This window comes from Saccopteryx bilineata, chromosome 9, assembly GCF_036850765.1.
Source record: "Saccopteryx bilineata isolate mSacBil1 chromosome 9, mSacBil1_pri_phased_curated, whole genome shotgun sequence".
NCBI lineage: Eukaryota > Metazoa > Chordata > Mammalia > Chiroptera > Emballonuridae > Saccopteryx > Saccopteryx bilineata.
In genome coordinates this window covers 72,432,475-72,455,998 of record NC_089498.1, presented here as the reverse complement: position 1 = coordinate 72,455,998, position 23,524 = coordinate 72,432,475, and the positions used below count along the sequence as shown (strand labels likewise).

At 42.1% G+C, this 23,524-nt stretch overlaps 1 protein-coding gene across 2 annotated transcripts; it reads left to right on the top strand.

Moving 5' to 3' along the window:
* Positions 1-474: 474 nt before the first annotated feature.
* On the top strand, positions 475-21,973 carry SAR1A (secretion associated Ras related GTPase 1A). 2 transcript variants are annotated; one of them, XM_066242753.1, is made up of 7 exons: positions 475-626; positions 7,881-7,954; positions 8,080-8,199; positions 8,627-8,692; positions 12,865-12,968; positions 17,824-17,955; positions 19,554-21,973. In XM_066242753.1, exons 2-7 carry the CDS (start codon positions 7,897-7,899, stop codon positions 19,668-19,670), a joined length of 597 nt encoding a protein of 198 aa, XP_066098850.1. In that variant the 5' UTR covers positions 475-626; positions 7,881-7,896; the 3' UTR covers positions 19,671-21,973. The 2 variants fall into 2 exon arrangements, with proteins under 2 accessions (XP_066098850.1, XP_066098851.1); XM_066242754.1 differs by lacking the exon at positions 475-626 and adding an exon at positions 876-946.
* Positions 21,974-23,524: the final 1,551 nt, after the last annotated feature.

Genomic DNA, 23,524 nt, shown 5'->3' with positions numbered 1-23,524 from the left:
AGGGGCTGTAATGAGGGTCAAATGAGATGAGGCCTAGAAGTACTCAATGCATTGCATGGAACATAAGTTCTCAAAAACATGAGCTGTTCTTCAAAAGAACAGGCTATCACAGGGCAATGTGGGTTAAAACAAAAGCTTGCAGGGATCCACCTTAAGTTGATAACTCTCAGGCCAATTCTTCTTTCTGAGAACCTACCTAGCCATCAGTCGCCCGTTACAATTTTTCCCTTGCCCCTGGGAAAGCAGTCAGACTTGAAGCCGCGACGCCAGTCAACCGGGTCCACCGCGAGACTCCAGGATGCCACTTCCACCCTGGCCGTCGCGCTGCCACGTCTCGCGCGGCCGGCGATCCCTGTGGGTAGAGGCGTGGCCACGCCGGGCCCGCCCCGAGCGCATCCGCCGCGCCTGAGGCCCGCCTCTCCGCGTCCCGAACTGCTGGTAGGGCGCCCCGCGGTAGCAGAGCGCCGCGGCGCTACGAAGGGGCGAGGACGAGCACGCGCCCGGAAGTCCCGGGGGTGGGGTGTTACGTATATCCGGCGAGTAGCTGGCGGTCCCGGTTGCTGCTGGGCTGTGTGCTCAGAGCAGGTTCGAAGCCGCCTGCAGCCGCCGGAGGAGCCCATCGGGCTGTAAGTCGGGCGGCCGCGGCGAGGGAGGGAGCCGGGGTTGGACGGCCTAGACGAACTGCAGGAGGGCCAGGGCGGAGGCCGGCGCAGGCGGGGTTGGGGGGGGGGGTAGTGACACGCAGGCGATTTTGTGGGGCTGCGGGACTGGTTCTGGGCGGGGATGGGCCGACTGGGCTGGGTCTGTTCGGTCTTGTGCCTGCCTCTAGGGTATCGGGTCGATCTGCATTCCTCTCGGGGGCCTTGCAGCTGCTGGGCGGGCTAACATTTTTCTTGTCTGTGCTGTGCGGCTGGTTCACGAAACAGCTTCACATCCCCTTTCTCAGGTGAGCCTTACATTATAGCCCTCGGTGAGGCGGGTGAGAGTCCTTGATGGTTATCCTTGTTTTACAGACTCGGGGACTAAGGCTCTCCAGGCACAGTCAATTGGCCAAGGCCCCAGAGATAGCAAGTGTGAGCGTTGGAACTAGTTCTCCTGCCTTCTCGTCCTGGGCTCCTTAACACTCACCCCACACACTTCAGCTCTGTTACCATCTGATGTCCTTGATCGAACCCCATATTTTCTCCTTCCACCTTCCTGTTTTTTCCCTCCTCTGTCTTCAGTTCATGCAAAGATGACTTCATGTTAGATTGGTACAGATTATTTACTTCACGATTCTAGCCCGGAGATCAAGAGCATACTTATGAGCGTCGACACTAAATTGTCTTGTTAGTATTCTCTCTTGCTCTTGTCATTTCTCCTTTTCCTTGATCCACCTGCTTAGGTTGTGACAGGGGACTTATGGAGCTTTGCAGTGGGTCTGGCCTATGATGTATATGCCCTGCAGTTTTCTTAGCTAAAAGCCAGCTGGCCTGCTACCCCAAATCTGTCTGGAATGGTGTCTCAAAGTTGCTCTGAGTATGTGTAGAAGTAATGAGTATATATAAGAAGAGATGCATAGATTCCTGATTGGCTAATGGTCAGTCCAGTGCTTTTGCTTTTTATTTATATATCAGTCAGTCTTGAAACTTGCAAATTATACTTTTGGGTACTTTGGCAGTGCTTTTGTTTCTAGTTCAGAGCCTTTAAATTTTTGACAACCCTAAGTTGCCATAAGATGCCATAAAGTAGTAGAGCAGGGGTCCCCAAACTATGGCCCGCAGACCGCATGCGGCCCCCTGAGGCCATTTATCCGGCCCGCCGCACTTCCGGAAGGGGCACCTCTTTCATTGGTGGTCAGTGAGAGGAGCACATTGACCATCTCATTAGCCGAAAGCAGGCCCATAGTTCCCATTGAAATACTGGTCAGTTTGTTGATTTAAATTTACTTGTTCTTTATTTTAAATATTGTATTTGTTCCCATTTTGTTTTTTTACTTTAAAATAAGTGCAGTGTGCATAGGGATTTGTTCATAGTTTTTTTTGTTTTGTTTTGTTTTTTATTCATTTTAGAAAGGAGGGGGGGAGGAGAGAGAGACTGAGAGAGAAGGGGGGAAGAGCAGGAAGCATCAACTCCCATATGTGCCTTGACCAGGCAAGTCTAGGGTTTCGAACCAGCGACCTCAGCATTTCCAGATGGACGCTTTATCCACTGCGCCACCACAGGTCAGGCCTGTTCATAGTTTTTTTTATAGTCCGGCCCTCCAACGGTCTGAGGGACAGTGAGTTGACCCCCTGTGTAAAAAGTTTGGGGACCCCTGTAGTAGAGTGTAGTTGGTAGGCTAAGAAAGTTTTATGGTTTTTTCAAAAGCCGGTTTGTGGCCTGACCAGGCGGTGGCGCAATGGATAGAGCGTCGGACTGGGATACGGAAGGACCCAGGTTCCAGACCCCGAGGTCGCCAGCTTGAGTGCGGGCTCAACTGGTTTGAGCAAAAGCTAACCAGCTTGGACCCAAGGTCGCTGGCTCGAGCAAGGGGTTACTCGGTCTGCTGAAGGCCTGCGGTCAAGGCACATATGAGAAAGCAATCAATGAACAACTAAGGTGTCACAAGGAAAAACTGATGATTGATGCTTCTCATTTCTCTCCGTTCCTGTCCGTCTGTCCCTCTCTCTGACTTTCTTTCTGTCTCTGGAAAAAAAAAAAAGCAGGCTTGTGATTTTGATTTGAATTTTATGTGATATTAACAAGAAGAGCTGTGTCTTTGGCACTAAAAGAGGAAGGTTTAAGTTCTGACACTGTTACTTTTTCAGCTGAGCAGTCTTTGTTAAGCCAGTTAACCTAGGAGTATCAGAATCCTCATTATGTTAAATGAGGCCAAGGTTTCCTGCCCAGTAGGGTTGGTGTGAGATTGAAATGAGCTGTATGTGCAGACGCTGCATAAACTGTAAAACCACATTGTATACATGTAGGAAAACAAAAACATGTCCAGATCCTAAGATCTCAAGGATGGAGGTGCCATGAAATTAGGATAGCAATACAATACAACTCTTTGTGTCCAATAAAGGGCTTTATTATTATTTTTAAACATTACCTGATGAGTTTCTTCAAGCACTTCTCTATAGGTCATTCTGATGGGAAGAATTATAGGACCTTTAAAGCAGGTTATGTTAAGGGAAAATAAATTGGAAAAATCAAAGTGGTTCATTTATCATGAAAATTTTCTTAAAATGGGGTTTTTCCCTTGTCACTTTCTTAGAATTCATCTAGTTGGGAATACTTCTAAAAGGATGTGGTAAAACTTTACAAAGAGTCTGTAAAGTACTAACTGCAAACCAGTGTAGTGTGGATAAATGCGCATGTGTTGGGTTTTAAAGGAGTGATCAGAGTGGAAGTGACCTAAATGAGAGGTGCTTTCTGAAGGTGACTGCACTTGTCCAGGTGGTAGACTGAGAAAAGTAGGAAGGATGACATTGTTCTTTTACTAACCTACAGTAGAGAGTTAAGCACAGGAACTGTGTAAGTATATTTAAGTCACTGGCCTTCTTAAATTTAGTGTGGGACAACTTTCCAGTCAAAACTGTTATTTAACATGCTAAATTTGTTCTTTCTGCCAAAATTTTTTTTAATTTTTTTAATTTTTTTACAGAGACAGAGAGAGAGTCAGAGTGAGGGACAGACAGGGACAGACAGACCGGGATGGAGAGATGAGAAGCATCAATCATTAGTTTTTTGTTGCACATTGCAGCACCTTAGTTGTTCATTGATTGCTTTCTCATATGTGCCATGACCGTGGGCCTTCAGCAGACCGAGTAACCCCTTGCTTGAGCCAGCGACCTTGGGTCCAAGCTGGTGAATTTTTGCTCAAACCAGATGAGCCCATGCTCAAGCTGGTGACCTCGGGGTCTCGAACCTGGGTCTTCCACATCCCAGTCCAACACTCTATGCACTGCGCCACCGCCTGGTCAGGCCAAAAAGTATTTTGATGTTACTGTAAAGAAAAAAGCTTATTTAGTATCTTTTTAGAAAAGTTTTTGTCTTTAGTCTCCATCCTCACACTCCCATACTTAATTTGGCCCTCTGTGGTTATGAGCCATAGAACGTAAGCATTAAGCAGTCCCTAAAGCAGTGGTTTTCAGCCTTTTTATAATTGGGGACCCGTGAAAGTAGAATTATTTCAGGGACTGCTGAGGCAGAAAGCACCCTGAGCATAAGTGAATTCGACTAAGATCATTGGGTCTATAATCATCATACGTCAGAGTGGTTACCTCTTTTGCCTACCCGCACTGTGGTTGAAAACACTGCCCTAAAGTTTATAGGTGAGGCCACAGTACTTGTGTGAAAAAGGAAGTTAACATACATTGTCTCCATTTCCCAATTTTTTTCTTATCTAGCATTTTTTGAATGAAGAATATAGGTAGGTTTTTATGGATAACCTTTTACAAGTTACTTGTAAAAGTAACAAACTAAACTGTTTACTTTTTTGAAAAAACAAAACGTTATGAAAGTTTTACTTGGAAGTTATTGGTCACGTCTAGTATAAACCTTGTGTTCAGATGCTCTTGGACAGGAGTGAAGGTTGTGGGAGGGCTTTCCTTTTTTTTCTCAGTTTTTTTTATTTATTGGTTTTATAATGAGAGAAAGGGGGATGCAGCAACAAATATTGACTCATAGTGCTTCACTTCAGTTGTTCATTGCTTGCTTGTTGCTTGTTGTTTGTTGTGTTTGCTTTGACTGGGCAAGCCCAGGGCTTTGAAGCAGCGGCCTCAGCATTCCATGTCAACACTACATCCACTGCACCACTGCAGGCCAGGCCTCTTTCTTCTTTTTTTTTTTTAACCAAAACTGTGATATTGAGGCAAAAGTTCAGGCTGACCAGGAAATGCTGATTCAGAGAAACCCTAACACTTACCTTTGACTCAAAATCCTTCTCTCATTTTATTTGTTTGTTTGTTTATTAAATGTTTATTTTTTTTTATTTTAGAGAGAGACAGGAACATAGATCTGTATGTATTCTATGTACTCTGACCGGGAATCGAACTGGCAACTTCTGCGCTTCAGAACGATGCTCTAAACCAGTGGTCCCCAACCTTTTTTGGGCCATGGACCGGTTTAATGTCAGAAAATATTTTCCTGGACTGGTCTTTAGGATGGGACGGATAAATGTATCACATGACCGAGACAAGCGTCAAGAGTGAGTCTTAGATGGATGTAACAGAGGGAATCCGGTCATTTTTTAAAAATAAAACATCGTTCAGACTTAAATATAAATAAAATGGAAATAATGTAAGTTATTTATTCTTTCTCTGCGGACCGGTACCGGTCCGGGGGTTGGGGACCACTGCTCTAAACCAATCTAGCCATTCGGCCAGGCTAGAGCCTCTTCTCTTAACTTCATTCAGAGGTTCTCTTGCTTATTAACCATGTAGGCAGACCTTTTTATAGCTTTTTTTTTTTCTTTTGCACTTTTCCGAAGCTGGAAACGGGGAGGCAGTCAGACAGACTCCCGCATGCGCCCGACCGGGATCCACCCGGCCAACATAACTTTTTCTACTGATTCCCATAGGCCTAGACAAAACAAAAGATGATTCAAAGCTATAAAAAGGGCCCTGGCCGGTTGGCTCAGTGGTAGAGCGTCAGCCTGGCGTGCAGGAGTCCCAGGTTCGATTCCCGGCCAGGGCACACAGAAGTGCCCATCTGCTTCTCCACACCTCCCCCTCTCCTTCCTCTCTGTCTCTCTCTTCCCCTGCCGCAGCCGAGGCTCCATTGGAGCAAAGTTGGCCTGGGTGCTGAGGATGGCTCTATGGCTTCTGCCTCAGGTGCTAGAATGGCTCTGGTTGCAACAGAGCAACACCCCAGTTGGGCAGAGCATCACCCCCTGGTGGGCATGCCAGGTGGATCCCGGTCGGGCGCATGTGGGAGTCTGTCTGACTGCCTCCCCATTTCCAACTTCAGAAAAATACAAAAAAAGAAAAAGTGATGTTATTGACAGTACTAATTAAGATATGTACTTGGCTGGGAACTACAGTGTCCTGAATAAGTATTCTTTTTAAAAATATATTTTATTTTTATTTTTTTAGAAATTAACCTTTTAAAAGATTTTATTTATTGATTTTTTTTTAGAGAGAGAAATGGGGTTGGGGGAGGAGTGGGAAGCATCAACTTAATAGTAGTTGCTTCTTGTATGTGCCTTGACTGGGCAAGCCCAGGGTTTTGAACTGGCGACCTCAGCATTCCAGGTTGATTCTTTTTCCACTGCACCACCACAGGCCAGGCTATTTGTTTTTTTAAAAAAAAGATTATTGATTTTTTTTTTTTTTTAAAGAGAGAAGCATCAACTCTCATAGTTGCTTTACTTTAGTTGTTCATTGGTTGCTTCTCATATGTGCTTTGACCAGGTAAGCCTGGGGTTTCGAACCAGCGACCTCAGTGTTCCAAGTCACCACTCTATCCACTGTACCACCAGAGGTCAGGCTGAACAAGTATTCTTTTTTTTTTTTTTTTTAATTTAAAAAAATGTTTTTTAAGTGAGAGGAGGGGAGATAGTGACGGATCCACAGGTAACCCATGTCTGGGGCTGATGCTCGAACCAGTTGAGCTATTTTTGGCACCTGAGGTTGACATACTCTGACCAACTGAGCTATCCTGATTGCTGGGGGCCAACGTTCGAACCAGTCAAGCCACTAGCTGTAGGAGGGGACAAGGGAGAGAAGGGGAAGAGGGAGGGGAAGAGAAGCAGATGGTTGCTTCTTTTGTGTGCCCTGACTGAGAATTGAACCTGGGATGTTCATACGCCAGGCTGGTGCTCTATCCACTGAGCAAACCAGCCAGGGCCTGAACAAGTATTCTTGTTTTAAGAAAATCTGAATTTATAAAGTGTTTAGGTATTGATTATTCACATTATGGAAGGATTCTCTTCTTACTGCTTCATGGCTCTCCAAATAGTGGTATCATCTCTAAGTTGAGACACTTAGATCTGCAAGAGGGGCTAAACAAACTTGTTTAAGGACAGATAGCATTGGCCCTGTTGGCTCAGTGGTAGAGCGTCGGCCTGGCGTGCAGAAGTCCCGGGTTCAATTCCCGGCCAGGGCACACAGGAGAAGCGCCCATCTGCTTCTCCACCCCTTCCCCTCTCCTTCCTCTCTGTCTCTCTCTTCCCCTCCCGCAGCTGAGGCTCCATTGGAGCAAAGTTGGCCCGGGCACTGAGGATGGCTCCTCTGCCCTCTGCCCCAGGCGCTAGAGTGGCTCTGGTTGCGACAGAGCGACGCCCTGGAGGGGCAGAGCGTCGCCCCCTGGTGGGCGTGCCAGGTGGATCCTGGTCGGGCGTATGTGGGAGTCTGTCTGACTGTCTCTCCCCGTTTCCAGCTTCAGAAAAATACAGAAAAAAAAAAAAAAAAAAAGAACAGATAGCATTGATAAATGCCGCAGGGCAAATGGTGACTTTTTTAGAGCGGTTTACAAGGATGGCTTAATATGCTTTTCATTCCAGTGTTAATATGCCTTTTTTAAAAAAAAAATTATTTTCTATTTAATGAATTAATGTGAAGTTTTAACACAGATACTTTATGGGACTGATTTCCTAGAGGTTTTGTTAACTGAGACAGCAGCGGTGTATCTAGGGAATGTGAATGAGCAGCTTCCTGGCAAGTGAGTCACAGGTAAAAGAGAAAGGTATATCTTCAAGTCCTCGTCCCCTGAGTATCGTAGGTTGAAAACTTAGAAAATCAGGAGTTTGTGCAGATCTGAAGACCCCAGAGACTTCCCTCAAGAGTGCAAAATCTTTTTTCTTATGCCCTCAAACGTAGGACTGTAAACATGTATCAGGGCCAGGGAATGAGAGTTAACTTCTCTAGAACTATAAGCATTCAGAAAGCTAATGTTTGTTGCTTTCATATTTTATACAGGTAGTAAACATTAATAATGTCTTTCATCTTTGAGTGGATCTACAATGGCTTCAGCAGTGTGCTCCAGTTTCTAGGTAAAGCCAATTTTCCTTGAAATATATGAGGTTTCAAACTTTCTCTATTTCCTCCAACAACTTAAATACAAGCAGCCTTTGGTATGTCGAGAGCAAAATTTTGTTAATTATTTTTTCTCTTTTAGGACTCTACAAGAAATCTGGAAAACTTGTATTCTTGGGTTTGGACAATGCAGGCAAAACCACTCTTCTACACATGCTCAAAGATGACAGATTGGGTCAACATGTTCCAACATTACATCCGAGTAGGTTTGAAAATACCAGGTGACCTTTTGATATTTAAGGGTCACTGTCAGGTTTGGAGGATGAATCCCCAATTGATGTAGTTCTTTTCTTAACTGAGGTACCAACAGACAGCTCACTTGAAAAAATTTCCCTGTAGGACACACTCAGGTCACATACTCATAAATCTAAGCCTCTGGAATTTTGTCACTCTCTGTCTCACTAGTCCTGTGACAGGACACAGCTCTTGGATCTACTTCTAAGAAGGGTGCAGACACATTGGAGAAAAAGAAGTTTGGCTTTTTAAAATAATTAAAGAATGTTTTCACACTTGTATTTTTTTTTTACAAGGTGAAAACTATTAAGTTTTGTATTTATATTGGCTTATATTATAAGCTGGGCCTTGTTTGGAGAGAGAAGTTAATTATTTTCCTCTTGATAATTTTTCAGCATCAGAAGAGCTGACGATTGCTGGAATGACTTTTACAACTTTTGATCTTGGTGGGCATGAGCAAGGTAAGAAATAACTCAGTGGAAGGATGCTATTAACTTATTATTCAATTTGTACCCCTTTTTTTAAAGCATTGTGTCATTCTGATCTTTTAAATTGCTTGCATTTAAGATTGAGGTCTTATTACTTTAATGAAGTTGGTTTATTCAATTATTTTTAAGTAATTTCTAAATTGTCAAAAGTTTCATAAATAATAGAGAACTTCACTTTCTTTGTACCTTATGTTCAGATTTATTGTTCTCCGTCTCTGTGTAATACATGTTAATATTTATTTTCCTTGAGCTGTTTGAGTTCATCATGCTCTTTTATTCCTTAATATTTAATGCATATTTTCTAAAAACAAGAATTTTCCCTTACTTGATCTTAATAGTTATCAAACCCAAGAAGTTTTATTTTTATCTAGTCTATAGTGTTGTATATTCCTTTTTTTTGTCAATTGTCCATTATCTCCTTTATAGCATCTTTCCTTTTAAACTTGATCTAATATAGTATCACATTGTATTTAGTCATGTCTCTTTTGTATCCCTTTTTCAATGGAGCGTAAGTATATAGAAAATTAAGTTATTATTTGTAAGTAATTTCAGGCTAGTCAAAAGTTGTAAAATAATACAATGACTGCTTGTGACCACTATGATCTAAATTGATATTTTGTATACTTTACCCATTTGGATCAATTTGGAACATATTTTTCTTCCTTCTTGTTCTTTCTACAAAAATGTAAAAGCCTTACTCAGGCTTCATCTGTTTGGTTCCCAGGTTCCTGTCAAGTGTCTTGTATGTGTTTTAGAAATATAGGAATAGGGCATCTTTATCTGATACACACTTGCTTTACATTTGGCAAGACTCTACGCTTAGCAGCAAAACATTTAAGATGTGCAAATAAATATTCTGGGAAGCATGACCAGGTGGTAGTACAGTGGATAGAGCATTGGACTGGGACCCAGATTCGAAACCCAGAGGTTGCCTGACCTGTGGTGGTGCAGTGGGATAAAGCGCCGACCTGGAACACTGAGGTTGCTGGTTCGAAACCCTGGGCTTGCCTGGTCAAGGCACATAATGGGAGTTGATGCTTCCTGCTCCTCCCCCTTGTCTCTCTCTCTCTCTTTCTCTCCTCTCTAAAAATTGAATAAATAAAGTCTTTAAAAAAAACAACAACAACCCATGGCTTTAAAAAAAAAAAGAAAAAAGAAAGAAACCTGGAGGTTGCCAGCTTGAGCGCAGGTTCATCTGGTTTGACAAGGCTCACCGGCTTGAGCCCAAGGTTGCTGGCTTGAGCAAGGGGTCACTCAGTCTGCTGTAGCTCCCCCGGTCAAGGCACATATGAAAAAGCAGTTAATGAACAACTAAGGTGATGCAACGAATAATTGATGCTTCTCATCTCTCTCCCTTCCTGACTGTTCCTATCTGTCCCTGTCTCTGACTCTCTCTCTGTCTCTGTCAAAAAAAAAATATTCTGGGAAGCTAGAAGAGAGAACCTTTGAGATTCTTTCGGATTTACTCATTTGTTATCAAATTGAGTTGAGATCCTTTTGTAGCATTATTTAGGTAGACTCTACTATAGCTTTTATTTATTTATTTATTTATTTTTATTTTTTCAATTTTTTAAAGAAACAAAGAGAGAGTCAGAGAGAGGGATAGACAGGGACAGACAGGAACGGAGAGAGATGAGAAGCATCAATCATCAGTTTTTCGTTGTGACACCTTAGTTGTTCATTGATTGCTTTCTCATATGTGCCTTGACCGCGGGCCTTCAGCAGACCAAGCAACCTCCTGATTGAGCCAGCGACCTTGGGTCCAAGCTGATGAGCTTTGTTCAAACCAGATGAACCTGCACTCAAGCAGGCAACCTCAGGGTCTCGAACCTGGGTCCTCCACATCCTAGTCCGATGCTCTATCCACTGCGCCACCACCTGGTCAAGCTCTACCATAGCTTTTTAAAAGTTTAGTTACAAAATAAAGTATTGGGCCTTTGCCAGATAGTTAGGTTGTGGATTCAATACCCCATCAAGGCACATATAGGAACAGATTGACGTTCCTGTCTTCTCTCTCTCCCTCTCTCACTAAAAGTAATAAATTAAAAAAATTTTTAAATAGATACTAGTAATTTTAATTGTTCAGTCAAAAATTTTTAGCCAGAAAGCTGGGAATTGATCTAAATAATTTTATAGTCATTGATTTCCTTAGCATATAATTACGTTTATTTTCTTTACTATTTATATGTTACATAATCATATATGTAATATCACAATCTTATAAAATACCTGTACAGAAAAAAAATACTGAAAGAAAATAATATAAAATGTAAACAGTATGTGTGTTTTGATGGAGGATTATAGATTATCTTTTTTTTTTTTTTTTTTTAAGGGACAGAGAGAGTCAGAGAGAGGGATAGACAGGGACAGACAGACAGGAATGGAGAGATGAGAAGCATCAATCATTAGTTTTTCGTTGTGTATTGGGACACCTTAGTTGTTCATTGATTGCTTTTTCATATGTGCCTTGACCATGGGCCTTCAGCAGACCAAATAACCCCTTGCTCGAGCCAGTGACCTTGGGTCCAAGCTGGTGAGCTTTTGCTCACACCAGATGAGCCCACCTCAGGCTGACGACCTCGGGGTCTCGAACCTGGGACCTTCCGCATCCCAGTCTGACGCTCTTTGCACTGCACCACCGCCTGGTTAGGCTATAGATTATCTTGTTTTTTATTTTTCTATGATGAGCTTGTATTATTTTTATTTGGGAAGGAAAAGGAGGATATATGGTATCTTTCTGCTTCTTTGAGAAAGATTTGTAACCACTTCCAAATTTAAATTCAGAGGTAATTCAGTTATAAGCTGACCTGAGACCATTTAGAGAATGCAGAGCAGTAGGTGTTTTTAGACACCTGAACTGGGAATTGTGTATTATTTGGTGTGATCATTTAACTTCCAGGTTTTGATAGAATAAGAAAGTAAATCTGTTCATGTACATAGTTTTGTTTGACTGAGAACATTTTACTTAACAGAAACAGTTTTTCATAATAACCACTATTATATAGAAGTTACTGAAATACATTTAAAAGTTTCCTTTTTTTGTGTGTGTATGTGTGACAGAGACAGAGAGAGGGACAGATAGGGACAGATAGGAAGGGAGAGAGATGAGAAGCATCAGTTCTTTGTTGCAGCACCTTAGTTGTTCATTGATTGCTTTCTCATACTATGTGCCTTGAAGGGGAGGGGCTACAGCAGAGCTAGTGACCCCTTGCTCAAGCCGGCGACCTTAGGTTTTGAACCTGGGTCCTCTGCGTCCCAGTCCTACACTCTATCCACTGCACTATCACCTGGTCAGGCTAGAAGTTTCATTTTTTATATATATAACTTAAAATTTTTCACTTATAAAATTAGTCTAGACTCTGTAACAAAATTCAGTATACAAATCTGGAAAGTAAAAGTTTCCCCAACCTCTTCCCAGCCCTACCCTTAATTATTAACAGTTTGATGTAAAGATACTTGCTTCTTCAGTTATCCCATTAAAAGAACTAGAAATGAATGGTTTAGAAATTATAATACAATTAAAGCAGTGCTTCCTGAACCATTATCATTTGTGATAAACAAAAAAATAAAATGTGTAGGGCACACTGGGTTGAATAAGGAAGAGCAAGCTGATGGGCCTTCAACACTTCTGTCTTGTCTCCCAGAGGGCTGCGCGGATGAGTGTGTCAGTGCACGGATACATCAGTTAGTTAGGAACTAGCTTGGTATTAAAAGTTATATAGTCAGGTAATTTGCATCATGATATTTTAACTCAGAGGTTGAAAACTAAAATGGCACCAGGGATAAGGAAAGTGATTTAAGTGAGTGAAATTGGCTGAGTGTAAGAAGGTAAGGACTGTTGGAAACTGACAAACTGAACAGCCCAGACCTCATCCAAAGGAACACATGGGTAAGTAGGCATGGGATTGCCAGATGTTGCAATTTTTAGAAAATCAGGCAAAAACCCCTGATTTTCAAGTTTAAAAAAAATCAGATTCAGTTCGTGGACCATCAGTTTATACCTCTGTTCTGATGAGTTGGAAAATCATACGAAGTTTAATGCTGTTGAAACCTGACCAAGATTTGACTATTTCATAGACCATCAGGTTATTAATTTTCAAAGTATATATTTTTTATTGATGCAACAACAAACTTTGTCTTTTTAGCACGTCGGGTTTGGAAAAATTACCTCCCAGCCATTAATGGGATTGTCTTTCTGGTGGATTGTGCAGATCATCCTCGCCTCATGGAGTCCAAAGTTGAACTTAATGTACGGTTATGTTTTTTTTCCTTTCTTGGCCTGTATTTCTTTTAAGGAATACAGCTTAGTAGTGCCAATACTCAGTCATTCTAATTAACATTTGAGGAAGGTCCTAGTTATGGGAAGAAAGTGTTTTCAAATCTACAACATTGCTTTTCAACGTCCTGAGGAAATTCAGCTTGAACTGGAGTAAATTAACTTTGCTTATTTATATAACGGGGTGAATCTGTGTCCAGTTTGCTCAGGAGACTCCCCAGTTTATGCCTGTTGTCCAAGCATAATTAACATCTTTCCCTTTTACACATCACATGGGGTCACTCTATGAAATGTTGGCATAGTGGAACCTTTAAAGAGAGTTCTTTATGTTTTTAATATGCCTTTTTAGATTGAACCTGCCCACCCTTGTGCTTGGATGACTTTCCAGACCTTAAGAGTCTGTTGTGTTGCTTTGGCCAGATAGCTCGGTTGGTTAGAGCGTCGTCCCGAAGCACAAAGGTTGCTGATTTGATTCCTGGTCAAGGCACGTACAGGAACGGATTGGTGTTTCTGTCTGTCTCTCCCTCTCTCCCCATTCCTCTCTCTCTTTTGGTGACTTGCAGGGTTTGATAGTCTCAAGGACTCATTTCAAGTTTTCTCTTTTTTTTTTGTATTTTTCTGAAGTTGGAAACAGGGAGACAGACAGACTCCTGCATGCGCCCTACCGGGATCCACCCAGCACGCCCACCAGGGGGCGATGCTCTGCCCATCTGGGGCGTCGTTCTGCTGCAATCAGAACCATTCTAGCGCCTGAGGCAGAGGCCACAGAGCCATCCTCAGGGCCTGGGCCACCTTTGCTCCAATGGAGCCTTGGCTGCGGGAGAGGAAGAGAGAGACAGAGAGGAAGGAGAGGGGGAGGGGTGGAGAAGCAGATGGGCACTTCTCCTGTGTGCCTTGGCGGGGAATCGAACCCAGGACTCCTGTATGCCTGGCCGACGCTCTACCACTGAGCCAACTGGCCAGGGCCAGTTTTCTCCTTTTTCAGCATTGCATTTTCTTGGCTTGACAATTTCTATAATGTTGCCTTTATACTGCTTTGCCCTGTGCCTCTTTCTCTTTTATTTAATAACTATCTATGTTCTTGTTCCTGGTACTTTGAACATGTCTCAAATTTATTTGTAAGTATATTTCTTGAATCTCTATTCTTGTCTCATGTAGAATGGTCTACAGGGAAGTTCTTCACTTATATGACCCCTTAGCAGTGTCCATTCTCTCTTTCTTTAAACTCTTTACATTCTTGGTTTTGGTGCTCTCTGGCTGATACTGCTCAGACTCTTTCACAAGTACCTCCTCTGCTTAGCCCTTAAATTTTTTTTTTTTTTTTTTTTTTTTTTTGAGAGAGAGAGACAGAGAGAGAGAGGGATAGATAGGGACAGACAGGAACGGAGAGAGATGAGAAGCATCAATCATTAGTTTTTTGTTGCGACACCTTAGTTGTTCATTGATTGCTTTCTCATATGTGCCTTCACCATGGGGCTACAGCAGACCGAGTAAGCCCTTGCTCGAGCCAGCGAGCTTGGATCAAAGCTGGTGAGCTCTGCTCAAACCAGATGAGTCCATGCTCAAGCTGGCAACCTCGGGGGTCTCGAGCCTGGGTCTTCTGCATCCCAGTCCGACACTATCCACTGTGCCACCACCTGGTCAGACAGCCCTTAAATCTTGTTGTTCCCCACCCCAGGGTCTATTCTTTCTCCTAGGCTGGTCCAGGCTACTCCCATTTCTTCATCTGCCACACACGTTAGTGACTCCCAAATGCATTTCTCTTGTCTGTACCTCTCTTGAGCTTCAGCCTCATACATAGTGCTGCCTGCTCGACAATTCCACCTACCATTTCTGTTCTCCCAGGATGGAACTATTGCTCTTCCCCACCATCCAGCTGGACACGCAATCTGGAACCCTCTGAATACTATAGATTCTACCAGCACCCTGTCACATTCTGTAGTAATGCTAGAAGGAATTGTCTCAGACTTGTTATTGCCTTACTTAATGTCCATTAATAGATCTCTATTATCTTCATATAAAATCCACAAATCTACATAGCACATAAGCTATTTCATGAGCATGCCTCTCTATTTCTACAGCTTCTTTTCTGTTGCTTACCTTGAATTACATTTGAAACAGAGAACACAAGAAGTGGCTATCCCTGCCTGTCTTTGTCACATGACCCCCTACTCCCTTTGGCTGGTAAATTTCATAATGTCCTTTAAGAGGACTGAGTTCAGATGTGACCACTTCTAAGAATTCTCTGACCTCACAGATTGTTAGCCTCTCCAACTTATCTGTGTCATCTTTACTGGTTGTTTTTCATAAGTCTCTCCCACCATACTAGGAACTTAGAGGGTAGGAACCGTTTCTTATTTCTTTGCAAAACCCCTGTGCCTACAAAACATTGGATACATAGTAAGCTCTTTGTTATTATGAATAAGTGACTTCCTTAATCTGATTTTGTCATTTCCTGGAATTTGACATTGTCAAAGTATGTTCCTCTTTATCTGTTCAACTCTAGTTTTCTTTCCTAGGTTTTCCAGGCAGTGAGAACTAGATTCCCAGTGCAATATTGAAATATATATGAAATATATATTCGGTCATTCAGATGATCAAAGTATATTTCTCACATATGGTGGGTCTTTATCCATGGCTCCTGGCATGCAGTTCCTGGAATGTCCTAAAGGAAGGAGCCACATTGGTGTCCTTTGTTTTGTTAATAAGGGAGCTTTTCGACCTCACCTAAGGATAGGGGCTGCTAGCTAGGAGACCCAAACACTTAGAGGTTGGAACCTTCAGCCCCATCTCCTGACCCCCAGGGAGGAGAGAGGGCCTGGTGGTTGAATCAGTTGCCAGTGGCCAAGGATTTAATTGATCATGCAGTGGAATAAAGCCTCCATAAAACCCCAGAAGACCACATTCAGAGAGCGTCTGGGCTGCTGCACACATGATTTGGAGAGGTGGTGTGCCCGGAGAGGAGGTGTATGCCCATGCATTTCCCGTACCTTCCCCTTTGTATCTCTTCCATCCGGCTGTTGCGCCTGTCACAGCCTTTCATAACCAATACCTTGGAAGGAAGATGTTTCTATTGAGTTCTGTGAGTCATTCTAACAAATTAAACTCAGGGAGGGTGTTTTGGGAACATCTGATTTGTACCTATTTGATCAGAAGTACAGTGATAACCTGGACTTGCTCTGGCATCTGAAGAGGAGCAGGAGTCCTGTAGGACCGAACCTGTGGAGTCTGATGCTCATCTCCAGGTAGATAGTATTGAGTTGAGTGGAATTGTCGGATACCCAGCTAGTATCTTGAGAGTTGCTTCTGGACAGGAGAATCTCACCATAAAATTGGAATTAGTACTAGAACCAAGTAACCCAGGCTTGAAATCTGCCAGCTTTGACTCCTCTTTTGTAAGTCTTGTAATTTAAACCTAGTCTCTTCTTTACTCCAAAATGTCTGCTGCACTATTCATTCTGTGCTGTCATCTTAGGCTAGATCACCATCCCTTACCTGAGCACTGCAGCTAGGTACTATTTGTGAATTCACTGTACTGAAAGTGTATAGATTCTCTCCTGCAACGTCTGGATGTGGGGTCTTTAGGATCTATTGCAGCTAACCTCTCAGACTGACACCATACTGTTGGTCATCCCTTACCATCTCATTTACTGTCACTGTATGTCAACATAATGCTTTAATCCAGCCAGGCGATGCTCCATGCAGCTTCCTGAATTCTTACCCTACTCTAAAGCCATTGCTGTGTTCTTTCTCCTCTTTTCCACCTGTCCAAATCCTGTTTCCCTCCAGAGTCTAGATTCTGTGTCTTTGCCGAGACTTTCCTCAAGCCCACATCGGCATTTTATTTCCCTGATTGCCTTTAGTATTAACATTCTGCCCCTGTTCATTGGGACACTTAGTCACCCACCTGCCTTGCTTTGTTAATAGATGTAGGAACGTGGAGTGAGGCTAGGCATGTGTTTTACCCTCCTTTTGTGTCCCTGTTGTCCCTGAGGTAGCATTGGCACACATTGGGCACTCAGTGACTACTTGGGGAGTTCCTGTCATTTCTGAGGCTCTGCACGCTCCTAGGACTGTGCTCAGTGGGTGGCCTGAGGAGGATCTGTGGCTCAGGGACTTGGGACAGTTCTGCAGACTTGTAAATAGACATAGCCTTGAGCTGCTATTGAGAGATTTTTGCCTAGTGTCAAGGTATTTGTAGGGGCTTTTTACCTAATATTAAGAGTGTTATAGTTGGGGGGAGTGCGAAAATACAATGCAGTGTACACAAGATGTGCTATAGAATTGTGCTCCTGAAACTTGTATAATTTGTTAACCAGTGTCACTCAATAAATTCAATTTTAAAAAATGGAGTGTCACTCAAGTAAAAAGATGATTAGATTTTTCACTTTATTTTTGATATCTTATAGACAAGTAAAAGTTAAGGTGATTTTTATTATCTCATGGGTTTTTATAGACTCCTCATTTACACTTTTTTAAAAATTGAATTTATTGCCTGACCTGTGGTGGCACAGTGGATAAAGCGTTGACCTGGAAATACTGAGGTCGTCGGTTCAAAACCCTGGGCTTGCCTGGTCAAGGCACATGTGGGAGTTGATGCTCCAGCTCCTCCCCCCTGTCTCTCTCTCTCTCTCTCTCTCTCTCTCTCTCTCTCTCTCTCTTCTCTCTAAAATGAATAAATAAAATAAAAATTAAAAATTGAATTTATTGTGGTGACACTGGCTAGCATAATTACACCGGTTTCAGGAGCCCAGTTCTACAACACAGCTCTGCACACCATATATGTGTTCCCTCCTCCTTCCTTTACTCTTTTCTGTCTTGTCTCTAGGCTTTAATGACTGACGAAACAATATCTAATGTGCCAATCCTGATCTTGGGGAACAAAATTGACAGAACAGATGCAATCAGTGAAGAAAAACTCCGGGAGATATTTGGACTTTATGGACAGACCACAGGAAAGGTGAGAGAAAAATCTTCAGGGGACATATTCTAAAGGAAATTCACATGCCTTGCTATCTAGATTTTACTTGTCTCTTTGAAGTTTAGCTGGGCTGAAGATTTGCTGCATTCTCGGTGATGTGCAGCCTCCCTGAGGCTGGAACGTGTTCTGTAACTGTTTTCAGACGTGGTGCACAGCAGGGAGGGAGGCGGTACAGAAGGCAAAATTAACATCTTAAGAATTTTTTGACCATTTTTCAAATTCAACACTTAAGAAATCTCTTTGAAAAGAATCTTTTTTAGCCAGAAATTAATATTTTTGTCTAGAGATTTCAGGCTATGAGGAAAAGTGATCATTTATTATATCACTTTCCAAGCGTTGAAATCACAGAATTCTGGATTGTTTTCAGTGCTCCTTGCTGAGGGAGGTTGGATTGTCATTTCCATGTGAAGCTGAGAAAATTCATAATTTGTTCAGGTCCACATGCAAGTCAGTAATCAAACCAGGAAAAGAACCCACACCTTCCAGGTCAATAGGTCATGTTGTCTCCAGTTTGAAAGACTAGTGCAGAAAAGTATGCTTGTGAGAGTGAAAATTTAAGTCAGCTATAATTAAGCAGGAATCCTGATCATTTTAGCGTATTTCATTTAACATTTTTTTCTGGGGTCTGTAATAACTTTTTACTTTTTTATATAGTTCCTTAGTCCTGTCTCTTGGTTATCTGTTTCTCCCTAGAAATGCTTCCTTACTTTTTTAGTTTCCCCTCTTCAGCATGAGTGTTATGCACATATGAATTCTTAATTTCTTTAGTGTGATGTTATTAATATGTATTTCTGAATATTTGAATTTATGAGGATATCTTTTTTGTTTTTCCCTTTTTTTTTTTTTTTTTTTTGTATTTCTCTGAAATTGGAAACGGAGGCAGTCAGACAGACTCCCGCATGCGCCCGACCGAGATCCACCCGGCACGCCCACCAGGGGGTGATGCTCTGCCCATCTTGGGGCATCACTCTGCCACAATCAGAGCCATTCTAGCGCCTGAGGCAGAGGCCACAGAGCCATCCCCAGCGCCCGGGCAAATGCTGTTCCAATGGAGCCTTGGCTGCGGGAAGGGAAGAGAGAGACAGAGAGGAAGGAGAAGGGGAGGGGTGGCGAAGCAGATGGGCACTTCTCCTGTGTGCCCTGGCCGGGAATTGAACCCGGGACTCCCACACGCCAGGCCAACACTCTACCACTGAGCCAACTGGCCAGGGCCGAGGATATCTTTATTTCTACAAAGTCCCAGATTTCTTTTGTCCATCAAGAAGCGTGTTGCCTGGGTCATTGTGTCTCCGTGGCCTTTTTCTTGGTTTGCTGCCATAACTGGCCGCTGAATGTTGGTGTGTTGAAAGCAAATGCTCTTCACAGAGAGAGGGAGGCTGGGAACAAGACTGTGCTGCTTACCCTGTTCTGCAGGTATGAAGCCCTGGGGAAGTCATTTTTATGGCCTTGACCACATATTTGTAATTAATCTCTCTTTCGATTTGCTTTTGAGGAATGGAGATCATTTTGGTGATCACCCTTTCAGACTTTTCCACAGTGCAGGTGCTAACATGCCTTTCTTGGTTTTGTCTCCTTAGGGGAATGTGACCCTGAAGGAGCTGAATGCCCGCCCCATGGAAGTGTTCATGTGCAGTGTGCTCAAGAGGCAAGGCTACGGCGAGGGCTTCCGCTGGCTCTCCCAGTATATTGACTGATGTTTGGACAGTGAAAATAAAAGAGTTCTACTTCTCTGGACTGATCCTATTCACAGCTTCCTCATGAACTTTTCTAATAGAACAAGGAAAGCTCTCCACAACCATGTCTGGCGTTGAGAAGCCAAGAGTCTCTGTCAGCTGTCTCATCGCCCAGTGGTGACATGTGCTCTTCTCTACACTGTCGGGAGGTCAGGCTGCCCCATGTGCTGGTGCAGGTCAGCGTCCCGGGACTTGGAAGCTGGCAGGGAATGCCGGGTAAAGCTGTGTGCCATCATGGGGTACCTGAAAAGAAAAACACATATCACCACTGTGGTTGATTTCAAAAGAAAGTGATTCTATTTTTTAAAGAAAGTGTTGTTAATGTAATTGGTTTCCCTTCCAACTTTTTGAGTTTACAATTTACTTGGTCCAGAGTTTTCTATTCCTTTTTTTTTTTAATCTAGTGAATTGCATTTAGATACTTCATAAAGAATTATGCACAGATACATGTTGGAGGCCAGAGCTCAGTCAAGTGAACTGACTCCTGTTGAGTTTGTGGGCTGGTGAATAAAGCTCCCCATCTGTCTAACTGCCTTGGAGTTAGTGGTGTCGCTTGTGCTCAGAGAACTAGGAAGGGGCCGAGCCCTGGCCTCGCAGTTGCAGCTGGTTCCCACTGTGGCAAGCGAGGGTTGTTCCTCATCACGGAGTGTATCGTAGATTGTTCGCTGCAGAGGATATAATTATAGAGTGGATATGGTTATTATTATTACTTATAAAGTTACAAATTTCAGCCAGTCTTTGCTTCTGTTGTGAAGTTTCATTTCTCTTTATATAGCACCTTTTTCATTTTCAGTTATAAGAAGTGACTTTCGCCTCATAGAAGAATTGAGAACATCTCCCATGTCATCATAGACAGCAAGTGTGTCAGTTACTTTTGCACAGATTTTAGGGGGGATTTTTCTGAATAGGAGAGTTATACAGGACAATGTTAACTTAAGGACTCTTAAATCTGATTTGCAAACTTAAAAATCTGGTATTGTAGCATTTTGTTGAATCTGAAAGATTTACTCAGTAGACTTGCAGAATTTGGTCTCTTTATGGAACAGCTCATGAGCTTTTTTTTTTTTTTTTTAATTGTCAATTTTTTTTGTGTTTAAAGGTTAACATCTGTAGCTTTTCCAGATTGTGTGTGACATTGCCTTTCCCCATTCAAGAAGAAGCTGGAGAAACTCTAACCCAAGAACTTTGTGGAGAGCTGTTGCTTTTGAGCCAGCATCACTCACTGTCAGTGAACATCCAGTACAAAAGCTGCCACATCCCCAGTAGTGAGCTGAGGATTATTTTTATAGCTTTCCATTTTCTTAATGCCATTTTGAAATTGGATTTTCATTATCTTAATCAATTTTCTATGCTTGCAGCTAAAGATGACAGGATAGGAGGTGGCTTTAAGATGGGAGATATCTTTATCTTAAGATGGGCTTTAAGATATCTTCATTCATTCTTCCTTTAATAAAAAATTACAGGGAGGTAGTTTCCTCAAAATTGAAAATGGTGATGATGCTTATTTGCAGAGGATTGAATTCAGTAGATCTTGCTTCTAATGTGAGGGTAGGGAAAGTGTGGATAACATATTTTGGGGGTGATAGAGTATTGTTCTTTAGTTGGATTTCTTGTTAACAATGTCTTCAGTACTATTAGGAAAGTATACTTTTCCACTGCCAGGTACTAAATGCAGAGGTTCAGTGGAGTATAAGTCTGGGACAGGCATGACTTTCATTTATGAGAAGCATAGTGGGATTAAGACAGTTGTTGGTGTGGAAAGGGTTTAAAGCCTTAAGTGAACAAGTCTAGCTAACGGTGAATTAGTTAACTTGCATACTTTTCATTTACTTTGGCTAACGGTAACCTGTACTTCTCTATCTAGAGACATAAAAAGTATGATTGCTTCAGTGTTAGTTTTCTTATTTTCCCTTAATCATTTTGTAGCAAGCTAGAAAACTGGATTCTGCGCAGGGCAGCTTTTTGTGAAAGTGGTTTATTTTGGCCACCGGAGAAAGAGGGGATTGAAAAGTCAAGTAGCACCAGTCTATTTGTTGCCCCACAGAAAATACTGTTCCAATAATAACATAGCAGAAAGAAGCTGCTGTGAGCAGCTTGGCTTCTAACAGTGAGGATTAGAGCTTTGTACGGGAACTCCCTTGAATCGAGACTTTTCATTCTGTTTTATCAGAGTGCATATATGTCCTATTTCAGGAAAAGTAAACAGTCATTTACAAAAGAAAGTCAATCTGTAACCTAAGCATTTTAATAAAAAGTTAAAACACTGTCTTGCTCCTTTTTACATTGGTTCTGAGTTTAAACATAGCACGACATTTGTTTTGCTGGGGGAAGCAAAAGTTCTTCCCTATTTATGGGAATAAATGTATATAATGGATGTGAGAGACTTCAGTTTTGCTACTAGGAAAAAAAAAGTGCCAAGCCAATTTATACATTCCACATAGAAGTATTAGATTTAGTACTGTTTGAGAACCTTGGAACATGCAGTGGTCCTAGGATCGGTGGTTGCCTCTGCGGCAGTGTAGATATGGCAGACTTTTGAACAAGATCTTTTATTTATATGCTAGCAAGGACAGGACCCAGTGTAGCTGTGTTTCATTTTATACAAATTGGAGAGATCCAGTTGAATGCTACATTTGGCAAAGATAGAATGAAAGAAACCTATGCTTGTGCATTTACTAAACTTGTAGGAAGATCTGCTTTTAGAAGAACTAAAGTACTGGAACAAATAGAATGGGAAGTGAAATGTAACAGGTTCTTTTTGACTGAGTATTAAAATACTGGAAGTTGACCTTTGGTGGAGCAGTGGATAAAGCATTGACCTGGAACACTGGGGTAGCTGGTTTGAAACCCTGCATTTGTCTGGTCAGGGCACATATGGAAGTTGATGCTTCCTGCTCTTCCCCCCCTTTCTCTCTCTCTCTCTTTCTCTCTCTCTTTCTCTCTCCCCTCTCTAAAATGAATAAATTAAAAAAAATATTCGAAGCATCCTGAGATTGAAACTCATGTCTGTTACTATGAAAGGAGGCTGTGAGTTCTATGTTCATATACATTTGTGTTGTTTGAGTTAGAGTGGAACATGAGAATTTTTATCTAATTTTTTTAAAAATTATCTTTATTGATTTTACAAAAAGAGGGTTGGGGACGAGAAGTAGTTGCTTTATTCTAGCTGTTCACTGGTTTGACCTGGCAATCCCAGGTTTCCTACCAGCCACCTCAGCATTCCAGGTCAATGCTCTATCAATTGCTCCACCACAGGTCAGGTGGAACATGATAATTAAAGGCTGAGGCAATGAGTCCAATACTCAAAGGGCCTCACCTTGGCTGTTGGCTGTGACTTGGAACTTTCTATACGGTAGTGTACCATAAACAAAAAGCTGACATGTAACGTGCTGGAGGCTTGAGTGTCATTAAGGGAGAATCACTGGCCTCTGGAGAGAAAGAAACTAATTGCTAGCAAGTTAGGAAGTTGAGAGATTTTACCTTGCTTAAGCCATCTGTGTCACAGAACCAAAACAAACAGCCTGCCTGATATAGAGACTGCTAATTAATTTCATTCCTGCCTCATACTAAGATGGATCATCATTCCCCTTTGTCAAACAGGTTTGTTACTGGTAACACTGAGCTGTGAGCATCACCCTGTGTTGTGCTGGAGATAAATCAACCAACATTAGTTTATTCAAAACTTGGAGGCAGAAAAGTAGTATAATTTTAGTATTTGAATATTTTTCATTAATGCTGACAAATATGTACTAAAATAATCTTACTATTATTTTATTAATCTTAAAATATTAAAATTCTAATATTAAAATTATTTT

What these genes read in the sequence shown, in the direction of transcription:
- SAR1A (XM_066242753.1), top strand. Translation starts at nt 7,897, where the DNA reads ATGTCTTTCATCTTTGAGTGGATCTACAATGGCTTCAGCAGTGTGCTC. An exon ending in TGTTCCAACATTACATCCGA is followed by an intron (nt 8,200 to 8,626) that starts GTAGGTTTGAAA and finishes ATAATTTTTCAG; the next exon opens with CATCAGAAGAGCTGACGATT. An exon ending in AGTCCAAAGTTGAACTTAAT is followed by an intron (nt 12,969 to 17,823) that starts GTACGGTTATGT and finishes TCTTGTCTCTAG; the next exon opens with GCTTTAATGACTGACGAAAC.